The following is a 25,845-nucleotide window of genomic DNA, read 5'->3' as shown; positions in this document are numbered from 1 at the left end:
AAATATTCAAGATAACCAAGTGTGAAGCTGGATGAACACAGCAGGCCAAGCAGCATCTCAGGAGCACAAAAGCTGACATTTCAGGCCTAGACCCTTCATCAGAGAGGGGGATGGGGTGAGGGTTCTGGAATAAATAGGGAGAGAGAGGGAGGCAGACCGAAGATGGAGAGAAAAGAAGATAGGTGGAGAGCAGAGTATAGGTGGGGAAGTAGGGAGGGGATAGGTCAGTCCAGGGAGGACGGACAGGTCAAGGAGGTGGGATGAGGTTAGTAGGTAGGAAATGGATGTGCGGTTTGAGGTGGGAGGAGGGGATAGGTGAGAGGAAGAACAGGTTAGGGAGGCGGGGACAAGCTTGGCTGGTTTTGGGATGCAGTGGGGGAAGAGGAGACTTCAGTGATTTCTGGAGAGAGAAGAAGATAGATGGAGAGAGAGAACCCCCTCCCCATCCCCCTCTCCCTCTCTGATGAAGGGTCTAGGCCCGAAACGTCAGCTTTTGTGCTCCTGAGAGATGCTGCTTGGCCTGCTGTGTTCATCCAGCTTCACACTTCTGTTTTCTTGGATTTAATGAGCGCTATCTTTAATTTAGATGGCAGTCAGTTACTAGATTCCATTAGTAGTGGATTGCAATTTGTGATTGCATGTACAGGAATTGTATAAAAGGGAAATGAGCTCCAATTTGGGAACGCAACTCAAGTTTCTAATGTTTTTAAATGCATTATTTAAGTTGTAAAGTATTGATTTTAATTGTTATGACTCATAGGTTCTAAACCACCACCCCATGTTCTACTAAAAAAATTTCCTGTGATTTTTGGTGACCGTACTCCTTGCTGATTGCAGCGTAGGGATTTTCACACAATTTGTTTTCTCAATTGTACCACTGTCTGGACATGACTAATGATGGTGGACACTGGCATTGGAGGGAGAAAATTTTATACTGGAAGGCAAGCTAGCTTTTCTACTTTGTTACAGGCAGGACATGCAGGTACTTTGAATGCAGTCATTGATTACTTTATTGATTGGGCAAAGTACTGAGGTACTGAGATTCTACAGAGGATCAAAAGTATAAGGAGATTTTCTCCTCTTGTCTGCAACTTCTGTTGTCCTTCTTCTTTCCCCTGAAGATGATGCCTTGGTGATTGCTTGTAGAAATAGACTTAACTAATCATTCTGCATTTATAAAATCAAGGTAGTGCTTATGGTGGTTATTGCTGTCTGAGCCTAAAACACTCATCTAATGGTACCCATGGGTCATCTTCTACAGGGTGATTTCTGGGTTAACAGCTATCATGTTTCTGGATGAGACTCGAAGTTGAGGTTGAGGTAAGAAGCTAAGTAAACAAATATCGAGCAATTTTTAAAAAATTAAACATGTTACATGGAGGAGTTTGAAACTCTGATAATTAAACCGAAACACACACCCCCAATTTTGTTATGGTGGAAGTAGAGGATCCCTTCTAATAATTAAACCCGAAAAACCCAGAGAAGCTCGCCTCCCCTTTATAATCTCTTTTGTTTTAAAAAAAAGTGGTTAAGTGAAAGAAAATCCCTAATATTCGCTTTACAAGTAAAAAGTAACAATTAATTTGTTCACTGTTAGGGTTAAATAAATAAACAATTACTAACAAACCCCTTTAACTACTAACTATTCCTAACTGAACTAAATTCTACTGGTATGCTGTTCCAGTAGACACAAGTCCCATTTATATAAACCCAAGTGATAAGAAAATAAATTAAAACTTTAGGATCTCAAAGTCTACACATCATTCGTCTGTTCTCAAGTCATAAACGCCTTTCTTCCATTGATCTGGCTGTCAGGGATGTTTTCTCTGTGAAGTCTTCTGTGAGGACTCTTAGCTAAAAGTGCAATGGTACCTTTTTATACATAGATGGTGCTTTCTTAGTGCTTAGAGATTTCTTGAGAGGTAGATTCTTACTTCTCGGATGGCATCTCTCACTTGTGCTCAAAAACTCTCTCCTTGTATATATTTGACATATCAAATTTCGTGCAATAGCATTGGTCCATGATTGTCAAAACTATCAAATTTAAATTCAATTGACTTTCAACCGCTAAGCACTTGGTTTAAACTAATTGATTCCAGGTCATTACTAAAACATGAAAACAAGCCTGAAGTTTCCATTCACACAGCCAATTGATACATGTTTCAATTTCAGAACTGGCTGTACATCTTCAGCTACATACAGCCTTTTTTTTCCTTCTGTACAAATCTCTTAAGCTTAAGAAAGCATTTTTGCCTCTTAAAGGAATTTCGCATTCTTCTCCCTTTATCATTTTTTCCAAACAAATTCTAGCTTTCTCCCTTCTAATTCACAATTACTCTATATAACTTTGTAACAAAGGTGTATAATTTATATCTTAATATTTTTGGAATTTAGATCTCATTGGAGAGGGAGGCAAGAATTGGTTACTTGTGTGCGGCTTTTTTTAAAAAAGATTGTCCTTCCAGAATAGTGTTTAACTCCAACGTTGTGCCAGAGAGCAGGTGACTGTAAACCCCGTAGTATTGATGGGAAGATGTTTATACTTTTTGGATTTGTGATCAGTTCAGAAGACACACCAGCGTTGAGTTTAGAAGTAGTTGCGTATCTTCCCTAAAAGAATGATTGAGGACATTAAGCCCCTTTTAGAAGGGTTTAATTTGTGAAATGTCCTAACCAGCAGGATATACTTAAATCTGCGGGTTATCAGAATGGAGAAGGTTTAGGTTCTCGGATTTTTGAATAGTTCAAACCAGCAGATTTGGAAAGGACTCATTGAATAATCTTCATAGTCTGTGGCAAGGAGACTGCTGGGAGTCAGTTAAATTGAATCCTGGAGTTGAGATAATACACAATTTATCTGGAGTTGAGTTGCTGCAGTGGATGGTGTTGGGAAACGGGCTGTAACTTTTTGGTTTGCTGCATACTTTGAGATAATTATAACTTAGTCAGCTTGTGTTTAAAACTTAATTTGTTTCATTGTTTTCTTTTGTTCAAAAAAATCTGGTTTTGCGTGTGGCTGTGACTAACCACTTTATACACTTTAAAATAAATGTAATTGAGCCACACTTTGGATCTCTCTTGTCCAGTAGTGCCAGCATCTGGGACCTCTACACACTTCACATGATAGGAGTCTATTTTGTGAATCTCGATGTAGAATCAGAAATGTCCAAAATATTTGTTTGACTACACAGAACTTGAATATGACTGGATTAAAAAGATGCCTGTACCAATTAAAGTCCACATGCCAACCAACCAGCACTGTTTATACAGTATAAAATGTTGATCCATTTTGCTTTGATATTTTTTGTAAATGTCCCTATGACTACAAGACAAAATGTTTTCACAAATGCTATTTTTTAAAAAAAAGGAAATAACAATACTCAAGTGCTGAAAATAAGGATAAATTCATGCCAGTGCTGAGACAATAGGACTAATCTAAGCACAGCACAGTGGCTCAGTAGTTAGCACTGCTGCCTCGCAGGATCAAGGACCCCAGTTCAGTTGCAGCCTCAGACGACAGTGCAAACTCTTGTGCCCAGTGCTCCAGTTTCCTTCCACAGTCCCAAAGATATGCAAGTTAGGTGGATTGGCCATGCTTAATTGCCCATAGTGTCCAAAGATGTGTGTGTTAGGTGTATTAGCCATGGGAAATGTGTGGTTACGGGGTTAGGTCTGGGTGGGCTGCTCTTCGGAGGGTTCGTGAAGACTCATTGGGCCAAATGGCCTGTTTCCACACTGGGGATTGTAAAACAAAAATCTGGTTGGCACTTAGGACTTTCTTTTTCTAATCAGTTGAAACTTGTTCTTTGTTACTTCAAGAGAAATAAGCAGTGCATTATTCAAAATTTTAAATGTTAGAGAATGGGCACGTGCTATGAAATGGTGAGATCTGTTTTTATGTAATTTTGTTTTATGCCCTCTTGTGAAAGACATTTGAAAAGTGAATTATTTTTATCTTCCATGGCAATTGAACACTCCTAGTGCCAGTGTAAGAGAGGCTAAATGAAGAACATCGAGTTTTTGGTCTGTTTTGCTTATTCTAAACATGAATTTCATGTTCATATCCCATCAATACTGATTTGTGCACATACTCGTGTTTGAACATTAAAATAGTGTAAAGCTAGTAATTTTGGGCGGACACGCATCCATTGACTGACTATTGGATTGAAGTAGCTGAAAATCATTCTAGTTAGGACACTGCAGCTGTGTTAAGATGAGACTTTGATTCAATTAGTCTGGGCTTGTTTTAAACTTAGGTCCCAGAGGTTGAAGGCCAATGTTGTCAACAACTGTGTCCCAGTGCTCTAGTGGGTAATGATTAAATCTGTGTATGATGCAATAGCTATCAAGTTACAAGGCTCCACATTGCAGGGAATAATAAAATGTTCCATTTAGGATTCTGTTTTGTATTGCTTACTATTGTGCAGTGCCTGGTATACTTTGGCACAACTGGTCCAGTAGCCCAGCCAGTCAGATCCAGATGGTGTAAGTACTATTGCTTTCTCGCATGTCTGTCAATTGGACAACGTTGTGCACTACTGTAAAATCTGGCACAATGGACACTAATTATTAGCATTCAACTTTGGGTCTTGTTCTAAAATTGTGAAATCAAGTACTAGTAATATTCTGTTCAAATTGGAAGCATCAGATATGGGCCTGAATATTGAGAAATGGAAGTGGTAAATAACTTGAACTACATTTCTGATACACTCAAGACCTGCAAGGAAGTTTCAACGCTCACAAATGATACTAGTCATGGGAATTTCAAAATATATAAGTCCTGTGATTCCTTACCACAGCAATGTTAGATTGATCAAATGCTTCCCCAACCACCACACAACCCCCTTCCCCCCAAAAAGTCATTTTCATCACCGTATAGGAGACAGAGAGGTGACTTGATTGAAGCGTATAAGGTCCTGAATGGTCTTGACAAGGTGGCTGTGGAAACAATATTTCTTTTTGTTGGTTTACCCTTTTTAGGACAGATGGGTGGCACTGTTTTCTCTGATTCCTGTGCAACTTTGAAACGTTCTGCCTTAGAAGGTGGTGGAAGCATGGTCATTGAATATTTTAATGGTAGGAATAGATTGTTGTTAAGAAAGGTAATGAGATATTACCAATGATAGGTGGGAGTGTGGTCTACAAACAGATGAGCCGTGATCTTAGTGAATTGCTGGCGATAAGATGTAACAGCAGAAGTAAACGATTTAGTTCATCGTGCCTGCTCCACATTGAATGAGATCATGGCTAATTTGATGGTCCTCAACTTCACTTTCCTCTGTTTTCTCCCAGAGCAATTGATTACCATACTAATGAAAAATATGTACATCGGCCGTAAATTTACTTGACGGCCCTCGATATGGTAAAGAATGCCAAAGATTGACTACCCTCTGAGAAGAAATTTCTCTTTGTCTCTGCCTTAAGTGGGCAATACATTATGCCCTCTGGTCCACGATTCTACCACAAGGGGAAATAAACCCATCATCTACCCTCTTAAGCCCTCTTCAAATTTTTTTTTAACATCCAGTAAAGTCTCCTCTTATTCTAAAGGCCAACGATTACAGGCCCAACCCAAGTAACTTCTCCTTGTAAGAAAATCCCTCCATAATCTGGATCAACCTTTATTGACGTGCCCCAATTCCAGTATATCATTCCTTAGATAAGGAATCTAAAATTGTTCACCATATCCTAGGTGTTGTCTGACAAACACTTAGTTTAGTTTTTTCCATTCCTTTTTGAAGTAAAGACCAATAGTCCATTTGCCTTTCCTGTTACTTGCTAGACTTGTGTGATAGCATTTTGTGACTGTTATTTGGGTCTATTCTTTCTGCCAAAGTGCATAACTTAACATTTTCCCGAATAACATTCCAAGTGAGATTTTTTATCCCCCAGTCATGTATCCTGTTTATCTCCCTCTGCAGGTCTTTGTGGTATCCTCGCCACTCGTCTTACCACCCATTTTAGTGTTACCTGCAAACTTCAGTAGGGTGATAAGTCTCTTTTTTTTCTCTCATCTAAGTCGTATGTGTATTGTAAATAATTGTAGCACCAGCACCTGATCCCTGTGGCATTTCAGTAGGAGATGCAGGTTGTACCCTGAAAATCCTTCTCCCACCCCCTCTGTTAGTTTCCCTCGTCCTCTCTTTAGTAATAGTTATATTTATTTCCTCCCTTCCCCTTTGCTCATTAATTATTTTTTACCTTATTTGGAGTGTTCTTCGTATCTTCTATCATGACTGTAAAATATATATCCAACTCCTCCTGCAATTTCCCTGTTCCCCATTTATTTCCCAGCCCCATTCTCTAAGGGGCTTGTGTTCAAGGGAGGCACAGTTGTAGTCTGGCGCACTGACCCCTACGTCGCTAAGGCCAGATGCCAACTCTCCGACACCACCACCACCACCTACCATCCGCTGGATCATGACCTCACCCCTGACCACCAACCGTCATCTCCCAAACCATCCACAACCTCATCACCTCAGGTGACCTCCAACCTCATCGTTCCCCAACCCCGCACCGGCCACTTCTATCCCCTTCCCAAAATCCACAAACCTGCCTGGCATGGTCAACCCATTGTCTCCGCCTGCTTCTGCCCTACCGAACTCATCTCCACCTGTCTGGACTCCATTTTCTCCCCCTATGTCCGTGATAACACCACACCCTCCAACTTCTCTACAACTTCCAATTCCCCGTCCCCAACATCTCCTTTTTACTATGGATGTCCAGTCCCTATACACCTGCATTCCCCATGCAAATGGCCGAAAGGCACTCCATTTCTTCATGTCCCGCAGTCCTGACCAGTCCCCCTCCACTGACACCCTCGTCTGCTTAGCCGAGCATAGGTGTTCTGCAAAGCGGTCTCCAAGCCTCCGCTTGGTTTCCTCGATGTAGAGGAGGCCACAACAGTTACAGCGGATGCAGTATACCACAACACCTCAACTTCTCTTTTAATTCCTCCCACTTGCGACAGACAAAGAGGGTGGCCATGGGCACCCACGTGGGCTCAAGCTATGCCTGCTTCTTTGTAGGTTATGTGGAACAATCCCTCTTCCATACCTACAGTGGCCCTAAACACCACCATCTCCACCGTTACCTTGATGACTCTATCGGCGCCACCTCGTGCTCCCACGAGGAGCTCGAACAGTTCATCCACTTCACCAACACCTTCCACCCCAACCTTAAGTTCACCTGGACTATCTCTAACACCTCACCTTCCCGGACCCCTCTGTTTCCATCTCAGGCAACCACTTGACACCGAAATCCAATTCAAGTCCACCGACTCCCACAGCTACCGAGAATACTACACTTCCCACCTTCCTTCCTGGAAAAATGCCATCCCCTATTCCCAATTCCTTAGCCTCCGCCACATCTGCTCCCAGGATGAGGCATTCCACTCCCGTAGATCTCGGATGTCCTCGTTCTTCAAGGACCGCAACTCCCCCCCCGCCCTGCAGTGGTTGAGAACGCCCTCGATCGTGTCTCCTGCATTTCCTGCAACTCATCCCTCACATCTGTTTCTCCACCCCCCCTCCCCCCCACAATAACAACCAAAAAAGAAACCCCCTCGTCCTCACACAGCACCCCAACAACCTCTGGATCCAACGCATCATTCTCCAACATTTCCGCCATCTGCAATCCGACCCCACCACCAAAGTCATTTTTCCCTCCCCACCCTTGACTGCTTTCCGGAGAGACCGCTCTCTGTGACTCCCTTGTCCGCTCCAACTCCACCACCCCCAGCACTTCTCCCTGCAACTGCAGGAAGTGCTACACCTGCCCCCACACCACCTCCCTCACCCCAACCCCAGGCCCCGAGAAGACTTTCCACATCAAGCAGATGTTCACCTGCACATCTGCTAATATGGTATACTGCATCCGCTGTTTCCATTGTGGCCTCCTCTACATTGGGGAAACCAAGCGGAGGCTTGGGGACCGCTTTGCAGAACACCTCTTCTCGGTTCGCAATAAACAACTGCACCTCCCAGTCGTGAACCATTTCAACTCCCCCTCCCTTTCCTCAGATGACATGTCATCCTGGGCCTCCTGCAGTGCCACAATGATGCCACCCAAAGGTTGCAGGAACAGCAGCTCATATTATGCTTGGGAACCCTGCAGCCCAATGCTATCAATTTTGATTTCACAAGCTTCAAAATCTCCCCTCCCCCAGATGCATCCCAAAACCAGCCCAGCACATCCCCACTTCCCTAACCTGTTCCTCCTCTCACCGATCCCCTCTTCCCACCTCAAGCTGCACACCCATTTCCTACCTACTAGTCTCATCCCGGCCCCTTGACCTGTCCGCTCTCCCTGGACTAACTTCTCTCCTCCCCACCTACACTCACCTTTACTGGCTCCATCCTTGCCTCTTTGACTTGTCTGTCTCCTCTCCACCTATCTTCTCCTCTATCCATCTTCAATACGCCTCCCCCTCTCTCCCTACTTTATTTCAGAACCCTCTTCCCCTCCCCCATTTCTGAAGAATGGTCTAGCCCCGAAACGTCAGCTTTCCTACTCCTAAGATGCTGCTTAGCTTGCTGTGTTCATCCAACTCCACACCTTGTTATCTCGACTTATGTTCACAGATGCATTTTTTTTTGATATATTTAAAGAAACTCTTGCTATCCTTTTATAATATTATTTTAGTTTATCTCTAAATTCCGTTTTCTCCCTCTGTGTATTTTTGTTGGTCAACCTTTAGTTTTTAAAACTTTCCGAATCCGTTGTCTTAACCACAAATTTTTGTGGTATACAGCATGCAATTGCATATTTTACCAATTTGAATTTAACCATATTTGGCTTATACCTTGCACCTCCTTCCTCAGGGATATTTCTTTGTTGTGAGTCATGGGCTACTTTGTTTTAAGTACCTGCCAATGTTAGTCAATGGTCTTCGCTGCTAAGTACCTTTCCCAGTCCACTGCAGCCAAATTTATATTCATTCCTTTGTAATTCATTCTTTCGTGTTCTTGACACTGTTTCTGAGGAGGTCTTCTTCTGTGAGATCATTCAATAAACCTGTCATATTGTACATTATCAAATCAAATTGGCAATCCAACCACGGACCAGACTATGTACCTTTCTGGGAGAATATCCCAAATAAACTTCATGAATTCTTCTTTGTCACTACCTCTTGCAATTTTGTTTTTCCAATCTACATTAACATTTAATGATTGACTTACTATCTTTTTGATATGCCTTCATTATTTCCTGATTATTCGGTCCTGCAATCCCATCTGTGTCATCTTTTATTTCTTAACTCCACTTATTGAATTCTGCATTCTCCAATCCATTACTTCTTTCTATTAGAGATAGTAGGAACTGCAGATGCTGGAAAATTTGAGATACCAAGGTGTCAAGCTGGATGAACATGGCAGGCTGAGCAGGAAGGCTGATGTTTCGGGCCCAAACGTCAGCCTTCCTGCTCCTCTGCTGCTTGGCTGCTGTGTTCATCCAGCTGTACATTTCTTTCTATTATATCTGTTCCATTTTGTAATAACAACAGTATCCCACCAACCTTTCCTTCATGCCTGTCCTTTTGAAAAGTCACATACCTCTGAATATTCAGATCCCAGCTTTGGTTTCCTTGCAGCCGTGTCTCTCTCAGCCATGTGACATTTGTGTCACTAATTCATTTAGTTTGTTCCAAAGGCTGTGTGCATTTTAATAATGAATGATTAATTTTACTACTTTGCTATTTAATCCTCCTTTCACCTTATTTGCTGCTAGTTTTTGATGTTTCTGCACTCTGTCTCTTCCTACCCCTTTTTGGGTATCGTTACCTAAATTACTGCCCTGCAATACCCATACTTTTTAGCAGCAGTCCAGAACTAGGGATCATAGTCTAAGCCATTCAGGACTGAGATAAGGAAGAATTTTTTTCACTCAGTTGTGCACCTGTAGAATTCTTTCCCACAGAAAACTGTTGGGGCCAGTTCGTTAGATAATATTCAAGAGGGAGCTGGGCATGGCCCTTGTTGCTAAAGGCATCAAGGAGTATGGAGACAAAATAGGAAAGGGATACTGAACTTGGATTATCAGCCATGGTCCAGTGAATGGTACTGCAGGCTCGAAGGGCTGATTAGCCTATTCCTGCACTTATTTTCTATGTTTTTATGTTTTACATGCACTCTGTAGAATCTCCAACCCCTATTTAGGCTAAAATCCCGTCTCGTCATTTGATTGCCAGGATTCTGGTCCCAGCACATTTCTAGTGAAGTCTATCCCACTGGAGCAGCTCCCTTCTACTCCAGTACTGGTACCGCTGAAACCTAGTTCTTGTCTTTGGACCACGCATTTAGCTCTTTCTATCACTTGCACTGTACAAGTTTGTCTGTGGCTCAATTAGTAATCCTCAGATTATATTTTGGAGGTTCTGCATTTTAATTTGTTTCCAAGCTGTTCAGAATCTTTTGGCAGAAACTCCGTTCTAGCCCTGTAAATGTTGGTATCAACAAGGGCAACAATAACTGGATCCCTCCTTTCCACTCCTGAGTTCCTCTCTAACCGTAAGATGTCCTTAACCCTGGCACTGATTTGCATATAAGTTGAAACAAAATAAACAATGGTATTAAATATCCAGTATAAGTACAAGCGAACTCTTGCATGTTAAATTCTTAAAATGGATGGTATCATGGGATCCCATTCATAAGTTCCAGTGTTCATAAATTGGGAACCCCTATACAACATTTCCTCCTTCTACTTTAATGGCTCCCTGTACCATTGTGCTGTAGTCAATTTTGTTATCCTTCCTGCAGTCCTCACTCCTGTCCTCACATCTTGCAAGAATCGCATAGCTAAACAAATGCAGGGGTTAATGCTGCTAAAGTGCCATAAGTTCCCATGTGTGTCTCACCTGTGATTACACCCTTCTGTGTCTAATCACAGACCAAGTATGAATTATGCAAGGTGAAGGATGTGACCACTTCATGGAGCAAATTGTCCTCATAACTTTCCCTTCCCTGATATAGTAGTGTCTGCAGCTTGGACTGCAGCTCCTCAAATTTGGGCCTGAAGTTCTCTAGGAAATAAACACTTAGTACAGATGCGCTTGCTCTGGATCACCTTGGTGTCCAGCAGCTCCTGTATGCTGCAGTAGCCACACATCACCCATGCAGCCATAACTGGTGTAAATTATGTAAATTTATTGGTTAATTCTAAATGACCTCATTCTGCTTCTCATTCAATATTGTGCTATGTCTATCCTGTACTGATATTGCATTTCTTCCGTTCATTCCATATTTTCTTTTAAAGCCTGCCCTTCATTGCTGTTCTCATCTGTTTTCAGGCTACTTGGTTTGGAGTGCTAGTTTCAGTCATCACGTCTCCAAATTTATTTTTAGCCAGCAATTGTTTCATTCCTGCCAATACCTTTCACATATTTTCAATGACACCAACTCTGATTTTAAGAGACAAAAAGTCACATTATGACTTTGCAATGTACTTCACAGCAAGTGAAGTATTTTTTGAAGTATAGGCACTGATGTAATGTAGAAAATGTGGCAGTTACTTTGCGCAAGTTCCTATGATCAACAATGAGACAAGTCTACTGATATAAGTGATGTTTATTCTGGAATAATTGCAGTTCAGTACTAGAGGAGAGAACTCCTGTTCTTCAAAAAAGCCCTGAATTTCTTTGGGACAGTTTAGTCAGTGATTGGAAAGATGGCACAGCCATTTCTTTATCAGTCCTTCAACCGAGATTGTTTGTTTGTTTGTATGCTTCTTGGGTAAGATTAAATACATAATACGCAATTGTTTATACTCCTAGTTTGTGCCTGGCACTCCCTCCAAATTTTCTTAAACTCCCAATTCAGTTACCATAAGTCTGTATTACTGTTATGTTGCATGGAGTAAGACTTTATATGCTTATTGTAAGTGAAGTCTCTCAATGATGTGTTTCTATATGTTTTGCCATTTTAAATGTTTCAAAATAATCGCTCTCTAGCTGATCTAGAAAGATAGAACAATTGCGTTTTTCAGCCTTAAAAGGAAACTGAATTACAGATGCAAAGCAAGGAAGGTAATTGTATGATATGGCATTTGGTAACTTTTTTTGAGCTTTTAAGACGATTTGTTGCTTTCTGCACTGCTAATGCTAAACCATAGAAGGTCCACTTTTGTGTAATAAATTTGTGTGTTTTAGAGAGGTGCGTCTTGGCACAATATAATGTCTTAAGTGTGCAATCAATGTAGACCCTATGCAACATGTGTGTAGAGAATAGGAAAACCGTATTGAGATCAGTATTGCACTCTGTTGTTGGGATTAGCTAGGTACTTTCAGATTTTATCATGTGGAGCTTTGTCCACTCTCAAACATGATGGCAATTGCTGAGGATTCTCAAGCTGTTGTTCCCTCTGTCTATGGTCCGGACTATTGCCCACATACGCCTCTCTAAAAGAAGTGAACACATCTGACTATTGTTACTCTTATAAAAAAGCAAATTGCTTCAGACTACAGTGGTTTAGCTTTTTTGGCCTGTTTCTGCTGATTGATGTGAACAGTTTTTATTAACTTGTTTGAGCATGTTATGACACATCTCTATGGCCAGTGTGTTGCCAGACACTCATGAATGGTTTTCTGTGAATGTTTTTAAAGTCATCAATATAGGAATCCCCTGTGGCGATGAGGTGGTTGAAGTGCTAATCAAGGGTGATGAACTGACTAGGAAGGATTCCTAAATGCAGCTGAACCAAATCAATAATAGTTATTGAGGCAGTTTCGTTTATTCTAACTAAACTAATTCCCCTCCATTCTCCCTGATGTCATCACTCCCTAATTGCAGAAAAGCTGTTTTAATTTGACTTTTAAAAAAATCAGGCAAATTTGGAAAAAAAAATTTCCTTTGTCTTGTTTTGATTTTGCAAGCTTTAATACTGAAATGCTAGTTTTCAACATCTTTATTGTATGCCATTCTCACTGAGTACCCTAATTATTATTCACCTTTTTTTTACATCTTTGGACTGGTACACATTACTGTATGCTCAATGTATAATTTAAATAACAATAACTTTCTGCAGATTAGGAGCCCACTTCTGGCAGAGGTGTTTTTACTTGCAATTTCCCAACTTTAAATCTTGGCCTATGTTGATTCTGGCATTAGCAGATTGTTGTTGTTGTTGGTCTTGGTTCACTGACTTATCTAAGGATTCAGTGTAAATAGAAGAATTGGTCAGCTCTTGCTTTGGGTGGTGAAGTATCGAACTTGAGTATGTTAACCCCTGAACAATGTGGAGCAAGTGGCCACTTGTAGCCAGTATTGGAAGATGACTAGTGCTTGAGAAACTCCACCTCACCATTAGTGAATGCTTTTAAAGCAGTAGTAGAAAAATTAGAGACCATTTCATTAAAAGATGAGATCACAGGAGTGCTATACATTGCTAATCAGGACTTCTCTTTAGATCTTGTGGAAAAGATGCAATTTGAAATCTACTGCATGATCTTCACTCCCTTCCGTTACAATTATAAAAAACATAGAAATGTGGAAAAACTGGGAGCACAAGGAGGCCTTTCGGCCCTTCAAGCCTGCTCCATAGTTCGTTACAGTCGTGGCTGAGACTAGTTTCGTTTGGGATTAGGTTGGAATGGACTGGTTGGACTGAAGGGTCTATTTCCTTGCTGTATTACTCTATGATTATCCAACTCTGTACCCATTTCCCAATTTCTCCCCACAACCTTTGATCCTTTTGCCCCAAGAACTGTTTCTCCCTCTTGAAAACATTCACTGTTTTGACATCAACTACTTTATGTCACAGAGAACTCCAGAGGCTCATCACTCTCTGGGCGAAGACGGTTCTCCTTATCTTGGTCCTAAATGGCCTATCTTGCATCCTTCGATTGTGATCCCTGGTTCTGGACTTTTTAGTCATCAGTCATAATATCTGTCGTTGTTACACATTACACCCATTGATAATTCAGATATTTGTGGGACAGATTGTGGGCCCAGGAGTAGAAAACCAAATGCATCCTAAAAATAAGTATAATTAACAATCAGGATACAAAGTTGAATTCCATTACTTTTATTGCATTTCTGATAGTACTTTAACTTTTCTGCAACTATATCAAAATAACTTCAGATTGGACATCCGGGATAGAAATTGATATTTGTGCAGTGGAGTGAGTTATGAATTTTTTTTTGTCAGCTTTTTGTAGGAACTTGTCTTCCTCCCTGTTTGCAATAATAGTTTAAATTCAAAATATGTTTTCTCTGGCTACCCAGAGTAGTAGCAGGAATATTGAGTGACATGCCAAAGGCTACATGTGGGTGAATGTTGGGGCGGGCCTTGGGTGTTTGCACCTTTTCACAGTTGGGATTAAATGCACAGACTGGCACTTTCCGAGGTCTTGAAGTGAGAGCCTTGAGACACACTAAAGCTTAGGGCAGTTGGGCAAGATTGTTGTCTTTTCTGCCTTTCAGCTGACATGTGCTAAGGGGTTGGAAAGTGTAGAACCCTACTGGCTGTTCACCTCCGAAAGAAAGTATAGTGTAAATCAAGAGTATTGAAAATATATTGAGCCATTTTAAAATGGAACGTGTTGAGTGGAGAGAAAAAAGTATCTTTTTTTTGTGATTTGAAATGTTTGTCCTTGGGCTATATGCCTGATATAGAATGCATTTTGTAAATATTAAGGAAATGACAAATGTATTGAGAAGAACGTTCTATATGTAGGCAATTTAAATATTATTGCAAATCTTGTAAATTTCAAGTCAAAGTTTTGTAATTTTATCAAGTTTTTTCTTAGTTTTTTAAAAAAAAAGGATTCATGTGAAAAATGACTACCCTTCTTAACCTAGTGGAGATCGCACAACATCTGTGGACACCTTCCCCCAAAAATTATGACTCAAGTAAAGAACGTACAAACAATGAATTGTGCTGTCAGGAGGTTGGTGGGGGGTGGGGGCATGAGGGAGAAGCCCCTTTCATCCAGTGACATGTCTTCAGTTTTCCAATATGCTAGCATGTTATGCTTTGTACATACTTGTGGGACAGTTATCTTCATTTTGGCTGCATAATTATTGCTTTCATATGCAATGACTATGATAAAAAGAATAGGAGTCGGAGTGGCCAATATGCCCCCTTGAACTAGCTGTACCACTTAATACATTGTGTCTGATGATTAACCTCATCACTTCCCTATCCTATCCCCCTACCTCTAAATTTCTTTCAATGTTGAAATTAATTGATCTTGGCTACTCAACGGCTGAACATTCATAACCCTGTAGGGTAGACAATTTCAAAGACCCAGTGTAACTTTTGACTCCTGCTTCTTTCCGTTGTCAGCATTCATTCAAGTAGTTAGAATCCAATCTTCCTTCTGGAGAATACTTTGTTAAAGTTAAGCTGTCAATAATTTGGGTTAGCTTTTGCCTTTAGAGGAATAGTGTATATAATAATAAAGTGTAGTGGAAGAAATGAAATATGTTTAGGTTTTTTTCAGGCCCAAACCTTCCTGTGCCAAAGAAATGTTGCCCAACTTCTCACGTACAAGATATAGCCTGTTTCATCTTTTTTTTCCCCAAAAGATAACCGAAGCTCATTTTCCCCCACATTCATTCTTTTTGTCTTTCTCATGTAGATTCCATTTCTAATGCTATCTTCTGCTTGCCTATCCAGTAGGTGTCAATAATTTTAGATCTCATTTTAATAAAATTATTTTTAACAACTGTGAATTTATGCTATTGGACAAATACTCTGATCAATGTCACAGTGGTGTACAGGCTTTGAGACCTTTGAGGGATTCCATGTGATATTTTGTGATCTGCTTTGAATAATCAAACTCTTCAGTGTGCTGTTATTGGTCCTGTTGCTGATCTGTCTGGTATACCAAGCAAACTGACTACCTCTGTATACCGTACATAGAATGATTAAATGCCAATGAATAAGGGTTGTACTTTCTTTTGTGATGTGTATTTAGTACCTTGATGAAATTGCAGTGTGCTGAAAATCATTTACACCTTCAGCAATTACAGAACACTTTATTTTTATTGAATATTGTCATAATTGAGTTTTAGAAATTAAAGGCTGCTTACATGACCATTCTACTATTTGGAATAAAACTCGGTCCTGAAATGAGTGACTTGGCACCGCAAACTAAAAAGCTAACTTTAGAGGAAAGTGATCTTATTTACCTTACTTGGGCTTTTGAAAGGTGGATGGCAACTAGAAATTTCGCCGTTGGAAGTAAATCTTTACATGTATGATCTCAAATAATTTGGAAAGGTGTTTTTGAACTGAGTAACATTCAAGAAGTTCGGAAGTAAAAGGTTCAGTAAATTTCATGGCATTGTCTGCTTTAATGGAATGCAGACTTGAATTTTATATTTATCTTTATTTGGTTGCAGGTCAATTGGTAGGCAGATAATTGTGTCTACTGCTCCCACTGATATCTGTTCTGCTTTCCCTCTTTTTAAATTCGTATGAATGGAATTTCATAAGTAGCCCAGGTTATTTGTTATTGGAGACTAGGAAATATTCAATTTTTACTTTGCCCAAGGTGAGAGTGGATATTGATAGTGAGTACAAATTCTGAGAAATGAAAACTTTTAAATGTTACTGTATTTTAAATTTCTAGAACACTGGTATATTTGAGTGAGGTGGGGCTTCATAGTGAGTTTCTATTTGTTGAGAAGATTTATAGCTTGGGTTGTGGATGTCTCCTGAGAACCAGATCAAAACAACCCTGAAGAAATTACACAATTCGGGAGATATCAGCAAGTCAGACTACCAAAAAATGAAGCCAGAGGGGTCCAACACACCCCACTTCTGTGGACTCCACAAGGTACGCAAGCCAGGGTCCCCGTCAGACTCATTGTGTCACTACCATGCCAACATATAGACTAGCCAAAGGACTACAACAGAAACTAATATACTTAGTTGATAACACTACCCACTCCATCCGTTCCTCCCAAGAATTCCTCAAAATCACCAAGGACATCAAAATCGATGAAGACGAGATAATGACCTCCTTCAACGTAACAGCACTATTTACGTCCATAAACATCGACCTAGCCAAAGAGATCATCGCCACACCGCTAGACGAATCAGGAAGGCAGCCACCCCTGATGCTAACAACATCAAAAAGGACAGTACCGTGAAACTGCTGGATCTGTGGCCCTCAACCTACTTTGTCTTCGATTGTATGTTCAAACAAATAAATGGCACACCAGTGGATCCCCACCATCAGGACTGATTACAGAAGCAGTAATGCAAAGGTTAGAACAGAAGCACTCCACACTATACAAACCAAACTCTGGGTCCGCTATGTAGATGACAGCTTCGTGATTATCAAATGCACAAAACTAGAAGAAACCCACCGACACGTAAACAACATCCTCACCAGAATAAAATTCACAAAAGAAGAAGAGAACAATAACCAACTAACCTTTCCAGACACAGTGGTAGAACATAAGAACAATGGGGATCTCCAGACTAGCATATACAGAAAAGACCACATATGTGGACCAGATACTTAATTACTCCAACCATTCCAACATCCATTACTGGAGCTGCATGCAACAGGACATTATTTAAATGGGCCACAGCACACTGCAGTAATCTAGAGTTCGGCAAAGCAAAACAAGAACAGTTATATAGAGTTTTTAAAAGGAATGGATAGCCAAAAAGCATAACCTGACATTACCTCTGTGACAGACCACAACGAGAAAACAACACGGTCAGACACACTCGTCACCCTACCGTAATCAGAGACATAGTAGAGATGACCACAAGACCACTCAGACCCCTAGGTATCAGGGTAGCCCACAAACCAATAACCATGCTCCGACAGCTACTGATTTAACCTAAAGGATCCCATACCCATAACCAATAAAACTGACATTAATATACATAATACCATGAAAGAACTATGAAAAAAAATTACATAGGCCAAACTGGAAGAAAACTGACAATAAGGATACACGAACACCAACTAGCCACCAAGAGACACGGCTAATTCTCAATGTTCTCAATACACGCACAAAAAAGGATGTGAATTCGACTGGGATAACCCGTCCATAATAACAGAAGCCAAACAGAGACTTGCGAGGGAATTTCTGGAGGCCTGGCATTCCAACTGGAGCTCCATCAACAAACACATTGAACTGGACCCAATATACAAACCACTGAAAACCAGAACCAGAGGCAAGGCCAACCAACCAGCAAACTGAGGCTTATAAATAACAAGCGGGACAGAACACCAGCACTTCACCGGAGGCGAAATGATGATCTGACCCAGCAGAGTGACAAAACATCTGCAACCAAACACCTGTCTTGGTGTGCAAGTCTACAATCTCAATGAGCTTATCTAAACACGTTAACAAGAGATCACTTTGCACATTTCAAACGTTGAGTGGCAGTATTCCATTATGGTGGTGATGTTTATTTCAGATTTAAAATTCATTTATGTCCACTTCAGTCAAGGTTATTAAGTATTCTTCTAGTAAATAGTGACATCATTACAAATTGACTGTAAGAGTTCTTATTCATGATTATGCAAGGGAGATGAATATAATTCTATGCGCACAGTTGTAACTTGATTGTTCCCTTGGAACGTTGTGGTTTAATTCAATAGCTATTTGAGCTATGATCATACCACTAATGCAATTGTGCAGAGATAATTAATTTGTATTAGAGTTTTAGTTAATGTTTTCAGCTCTTTTAAGATGTGTAGATCGTGAAACTGTTTGAAATTTTAATTTTGTCCAACTCTTGTCTGTATTGGCATTGCCTCCCTTTCCATTAGTATTTGTCCATGTGACTTAAGAAAAATAATCTTAAGCATAGAATGAGAAACCTTTTGCTTGTGGATCTTAATCCTTCCACATGCAATGTACAGCCTATACTTATTTTATCCCAACTATTTCATCTAAGTAAAAGCATGAACTCAAGGTAGAAATAGGCCATTAGGCCTCTTATTCCTACACCATCATATCACAAGCTCGTGGCTGATCAGTTTGTATTTAGAATTCCACATACTTATCTACTGTCCTTTTAATTGAATCTAACCTTTTTGATTGCCTTGCCTAATAAGAAAATATCTATCTACCTATGCCTTAATATTCAGTGACCCATTCCATCACCTTCTGAGGCACAAACCATAGAGGAAAAAAAAAATCACTTCATCTCAACCCTGAAATACACCCCCACTTTCAAAGCTCTGAACCTACCCACAAGAGGAAGCATACTTTTCTGTTATTACATTAAACTGTCTGATTTTTGGTTTCATATAGTTAATTTTAAGTTTGGCTTTTCTGTGTCAAATTTGTAATTAACTTGTAAATATTTCTGTAATCATGGTGATTTCTTTTGCAACAGTTTGAGAGAGCTACACTGGCAGCACAAATGGCTTTTTGTTAACCCTGGCATAGTTTACAACTTAGCAAGGTAAACCATTATGTTTCAAGGTCTGTTAGAAACTTCTCGACTTGGATTTTTTTTAAAGTCCTTAGAGGGAGTGCACACAGCTTAAAGGGAAAGACTTCTTACATTGTTTTGGAAAGTTCTATGAAGCCTTTCGATGGCAATTGTTGTATAAAGCAGTACTCCTGAGAAGGGGCGAATACAGGGAAACTGGATTACTTTAGAATAAGGAGTTAGTCTGTAACCAGAAGTGTTAGGACAGACCCCTGAAAAGGTTACTTGAAACTGACATTGAACTCCTGTGTCTGGTAGCTTCTTCCTGGACATACCAGCATTTCCAGTCTAGGAGCTAAAGTCACAGATACCTTTAACTCTGTCTAGGCATTTTGGGATTATACTTAAGTCTTTCAGTTTGTGTTACAAGTAAATATTTCGGTTGATTCTATTTTATCATCTTTTATTGTGGTTAATACACTTCTGCTTTATTGGGAACAAAATCTGCAACATGGCGTGCTTTGTTTCAGTGAGAGACCAACACACAAATGAAATCAGAACAAAATATGACCTGTCAAACCATTTTTTCAGACAAGGGTATGACTTGTCCAGTAGTAACATCAACTGGGGTCATCGTACCATTTTCACCCTTTTAGGATCTTGTACACTTCAATTAAATCCTCCGTCATTTTTCTGAACTGCAGTGGAAACATGTCCAGTCTGTACAAACTATCTTTATAAGATTACACAGTCATTCCAGCTGTCAGTAGTAAATCTTCCTTAAACTGTCTCAGACATTTACGTTCAATAATGAGACCGAAGCTACACGCAGTTTTGGAGATATAGTCTGAAGCATGGCATCCTAACTTCTCTGGTAATTTAATCTTGTAATAAGTCATTAGCCTTCATGCTTGTGCCATACCTGCTTATTGATGTTTTGGGTCTCGTGAACTAGAACACCTAAATTCATCTGCCCTTCCAAAGTGAAAAGCTTACCCGCTCTGCATTCATCTCCGATTTCATTCTTCCCAACATAGTTGACCTGTCTACCTGTCCGCAAATCTCTCTTTTTTATTTTGTCATTGTTAGAACATACTAGCCTGTCCGTCTTGCTGTCCTATGGAAATTTAGCTATCATGCCTTTGCTTCCCTCATCCGAGTCATAAAAGATTGAGGCTCCAGCACAAATCCCTATGGGACTGCACTCATCAATCCTGCCAGTTGTGAAAGACTCATGGATATTTTATTGTCTGCTAAGCAGCCAGTCTTCCATCTCTGTTGTGTTCCCCTCTACACTTCTGAGCTTTTATTTTCAGTGATAACTTCTATAGCATTGCTATCAAATGCTTCCTTTAAATCCATGTAGAGTATGTCAACAGGCTTACCTTTATCCACAGCAAATTACTCCTTCAAAGAAGTCTAATAAATTGGTTTAAAAATGATCTCCTTCTGACACAGTCACGTTAACTATTCCCAAATGCCAGTGCCTTTTTTCCAAGTGCCTAGCCATGATCTCTTTAACTTTCATAAGACTTGCCCCATGATCATCATCAAGAAAACTATCGGCCAGTTTGCTGTTTTCCTTGAAAAATAAGCAGATTCATCTCTCTTTCCTGACCTTCATTGTTGTGTGATCATGATTTGTCATTTGTTCCTCGAGTGATTGGCTTCACTGTTTAAAGTTTGATGTTTACTGGTATGCTGTAAGATTTTGTCTTTTATGCGTTATTTTAGCTCTATGGCAGAAATGCTTAGGTTTTTTTATAATTAAAATCTAATTTGCAATTTAATTGAACAATCCAGGAGGCTGGTTCACATATGAACTGTTGGAGTGGAAAAATTCAATTTTCAATTTTTTTTTCTAATTTCAGTACTGGTTTAATGCCAGACATTTGATGATTAATAAGATTGATGTTGACCAGTCTTGGAGTAATGCCCCCTAAATGAATAATCAAAGCAATGTACAGATTTTAACCAGTAATAGAATTCTGGCATTAGTCTCCAGGCCACTGTGAAAATATTTAGTATCACATGGATTGACTGTGATCATATGGAACATGGTCCTAAAATCAAACTATAGTTACACTTTTACAAACAGATATCTCAGCGCTTCTCTGATACAGACTAAGAGTTCTGAACTGTTGAACAGCTAACAGCCAAGTTACTGACCTGATCAATGACTGCTTTTTTTACTTGGTGGTTCTGGTGGATCTGTTAAATTATGGAACCAATGGATTACATTTTTCAATAGAATCTTGAGTTGATATTTGCACAAACTGCTTTTGGCACTTAAAATCTTTAATAAGTTAAACATTCTTTTAGTCTGGAAAATTGAGCTGTTTGTGCTGCTGGTCAGGTTATGACAATGCTGTCTGTTATTTGCTTCAAGTGTAAAACTTTATTTGAAGTGCATATGTAATAATCCAGTCAGCATTGGTTACTCATACAACTTACACCCTTTATTAAGATGTATGAATTGGAAAAGTTGAATAATACCATGATAGCCAATACGAGCTTATAATTATAAGAAAAGCATTTCCGAACACTATATTGTTGGAGCAACTTTCCTTATTCAAATCTTTCATTTCATTTTGATTTCTTCAAAGTTTTGTGTAGGAACAGCAATCCCATTTTCAATCTTAAAGCTAACTGTTTTAATCAGAGTTTTTATTTTCTTCTGAAATTGTACATTGTCAGAATGGAAGGAAAAACCTATCTATGGGCCACGTTTGAGAAACCTGTTTGTAAACTTGTGCTGTTCTGAAGCACATTGTCACTGTCTAATTTGAATACTGTAGAATCCTAGAGTGATTTCAGTATAGGAAGTGACTACTTTATCGAATCCTCATCAACTCTGTCTAGCATAATCTTTCAGTCCAATTTCTCCCTACTCTCTATCCTTGTAACATGCAAGTTTATTTGTTCAATTGTCTGTTTCTTTCCTTTTTTAAAATCATTTCATTGTCTACATCTTCACCACTGTCATAGGTAGCAAGTTACAGGTTATTAATGCTTGCCAATTATTTTTTAAAAAGTTTCTTCTCCCTCACCCTTTGCCCCTCGACTTCATTTCCTACCCGAAACCTTAAATCTATATTCCTTGATCGTTGTAATATATGGAAACAATTTTCTTTTGTCTACCTTTTCTGTATGGACATGTCAACCTTGCACACCTCTTTGATTCCATTAGCTTCCCTTGCTCCAAAAATAAAATCCAGTTTGTTCAACTATTGACAGTGCTGTGGGTTGAAGAAGTGTATTTTGTCCTGGTTTCTTTTAGAGAGAGATTAGGGGACAGCTGGTGAGCTGTTGGAGAATCAAAGAATCCCCACAGTGTGGAAACAGGCTATTCAGCCCAATAAGTTCTCTCAGATCGTCAGAAGACATCCCACCAAGACCCGTCCCCTAACCCTATTCCTATATTTCCCATAGCTCTCGCATCTAACTTTGAACATCCCTGAATACTAGGGCTATTTAGCATGGCCAGCCACCTAACCTGCGCATCTTTGTACTGTGGGAGGAAACCAGAGCACCCAACAGAAACCCACACAGACACTGGGAAAGTGTGCAAACTCCACACAGAAGATAAATAACTTGTGAGGCTTTGGTTTATATTTTAAATTGGAATAATAGAACTAGCCTGAATAGGTGTGGTTGAGCTCTTACAGTACCAGGACCCTTCAGTTATCTTTCAGCAGTTGCTGTGGGGTCTTGAAGTGAAAGCTGCATTTTCCACCTCTTGGTTACAGCTGAAAGATGGAGTTCTATCTCTCAATTGTCTTTTGATGTTCTTTCCTCCTGTATTAGAGAACTGAATGTGAGACAGTGTTTTCTGAATTTGCCTTTTGCCAAAGGTGTGTTCATGGGATATTACTATATTGGAACAGTTAATTAGTTATTGTATCTATTGTTATTCGAAGTTCCTCTCTCTTTTGTTGTATTTTATCTATTGTGTTTGAATAAATTGTGTTTTGTTTAACATTGAGTAGTTTGACCAATCAAATTGTATCCGGAATGCAGCATCTCACCTTATTTTATTTACCTTTTTAAAATAAGGGAGGAAAGGGGTCCAGGCTACCTTAATTTCTTTTGATGGGGCCTGGTCTGGTCCGTAACAGAACCTAACCTACTGGCGTAGCTAAGGGTCCGCAGTCCTGGGCCCTGGAAGCACTCTGATCGATTTCCTCTGCACCCCTTCAAGGACTCTGTCATCCTTAATACCACTAGAATAAGTGTAGCCCTTTAAAGCTTTGGTCAGACTATAATTTGTAAACCTTGTCCGTATTTAAATATCCTTTAAAAAACAGAAGTTACTGGAAAACCTTAGCAGGTCTGGCTAGCATGTGTGAAGAAACAAAATCAGAGTTAACGTTTCAGTTCTTTCCTCAGAAGATCCTTCCTGAAGAAGTGTCGTCAGACCCAAAATGTTAACACTGATTTTTTTTTCTTCACGCATGCTGCCAAGGCCTGCTGAGCTTTTCCAGCAATTTCTGTTTTTGTTCCTGATTTACAGCATCCACAGTTCTTTTGGTTTTTTTTAAAATATCCTTTATTGTCACAAGTATTCAATATAGAAATACAGTGAAAAGTGTGTACAGTTGCTGTACATAGATACCATTCACATGATAGCGAGTTTTGAGAAGATTTGTAGCTCAGGTTGAGGTTCTGGATGTGAGTTTGCTCGCTGAGCTGGAAGGTTAGTTTTCAGACGTTTCGTCACCATTCTAGGTAACATCATCAGTGAGCCTCTGACAAAGCGCTGGTGTTATGTCCCGCTTTCTATTTATCTGGTTAGGTTTCCTTGGGTTGGTGATGTCATTTCCAGTTCTTTTTCTCAGGGGATGGTAGATTGGCTCCAAGTCAATGTGTGTGTTGATGGAATTCCGGTTGGAATGCCATGCTTCTAGAAATTCTCGTGCATGTCTCTGTTTGGCTTGTTCTAGGATGGATGTGTTCTCCCAATCAAAGTGGTGTCTTTCCTTATCTGTATGTAAGGATACGAGTGATAGTGGGTCATGTCGTTTTGTGGCTAGTTGATGTTCATGTATTCTGGTGGCTAGCTTCCTGCCAGTTTGTCCAATGTAGTGTTTGTCACAGTTCTTGCAAGGTATTTTGTAGATGACGTTCGTTTTATTTGTTGTCTGTATAGGGTCTTTTAAGTTCATTAGCTGCTGTTTTAGTGTGTTGGTGGGCATCACCACGCCACACCATGCTACCTCTGGGTGGGACCTGCACTTAAACAACACAGTGTGGAGCTGGAGGAACACAGCAGGCCAGACAGCATCAGAGGAGCAGGAAAGTTGAAGTTTTCGGTCACACCAACTTTCCTGCTCCTCTGATGCTGCCTGGTCTGCTGTGTTCCTCCAGCTCCTACATTGTGTATCTCTGACTCCAGCATCTGCAGTTCTTACTATCCCCGAGGGGCTTGTCCTTTTTGTTTGCACTTGCTGATTGCTACCACCCATCTAATTGTACATGAGACATGCTTAATCTGCAGTAAGGTAGTGGTTGGAGTCATTTTGTGGAAGGGTAACCTTTACCGTTGGTAGGCAAAGTGGATCTGTGGAAAGAAAATGTTGCTGCATTGGAATGATTCTTTTTTTTTAAAACTAAATAGAAAATTAAGACTTGCATTTTTGGTATGTTTTTCACAATCTGGGATTGTCTGAAATCGTTTTACAGCTAAAGCAAAACTTTTAAAACCATACCCAGTGTTCTAATACTGACATTATGAACTGAAACCCAAAGTGTGTGCGTAATTCATTTTCATGTAGTAATACAGATGTGTGTATATATGATTTTGTTAGGAAAAATTGTGTGAAAGCAAATATGATGATGTCCTGTTCTATTGTCATCCCTGAAGTTTAATAATCTACAAATTTACCAGTCCTCTACCTTGTCTGTTCTGGTAAGTTTGCTATGAATATAGATTTCAGTAACTAATCCTTCTGCATGTTTCATTCATTCACAGAAACCCAAACCCAAACCTCGACCTTCTATTTCAAAGAGTACTTGGGAAAGCAATTATTTTGGAGTGCCTCTGGCTTCTGTAGTAACAGTGGAAAAGCCTATTCCTGTCTTCATCGAGAAATGCGTAGAATTTATTGATTCTAATGGTAAGACCACCGTTCAGATAATATCTCGTCTCTGATCTCTTCAGATAACACAACTTGTGTGTCTGCACATGCACCAATCGTGTATTTGATCAACTTGTCTGAAACAGGTTTTGCTCGTGAATCAGGAACTAACTGGATTTGCACAGCATTATTGAAGACATTCTTCTGATTCTTGAGCAAATTTTGTGTTGATTCTCAGGTAATACGAAAGAAGCATTTTGAAAAAAGCAAATGCAGGCTGTTTTGAAGAATGATAAAAGGTTTACATTAAGTATCTAGGATAAAATAACAGTTTCCATTTTTGTCTAGAGGATTAATAGGATTAGTTATGAATCAAATGTATAGGTAGCTCACTTGATGCAATGCAAGTTTTAGTTTT

At 39.8% G+C, this 25,845-nt stretch overlaps 1 protein-coding gene across 2 annotated transcripts in view; it reads left to right on the top strand.

Moving 5' to 3' along the window:
• arhgap35a (Rho GTPase activating protein 35a) overlaps nt 1-25,845 on the top strand; it is a 138,557-nt gene that overhangs the window by 52,355 nt on the left and 60,357 nt on the right. For both annotated transcript variants that reach the window (XM_048522458.2, XM_048522457.2), the window contains exon 4: nt 25,322-25,466. In XM_048522458.2, coding sequence (XP_048378415.1) covers nt 25,322-25,466 — 145 coding nt within the window. The remainder of the gene's footprint in view (nt 1-25,321; nt 25,467-25,845) is intronic.

The sequence above is a fragment of the Stegostoma tigrinum genome, chromosome 39, assembly GCF_030684315.1.
Source record: "Stegostoma tigrinum isolate sSteTig4 chromosome 39, sSteTig4.hap1, whole genome shotgun sequence".
NCBI lineage: Eukaryota > Metazoa > Chordata > Chondrichthyes > Orectolobiformes > Stegostomatidae > Stegostoma > Stegostoma tigrinum.
This window is presented reverse-complemented; position numbering and strand designations above follow the sequence as displayed.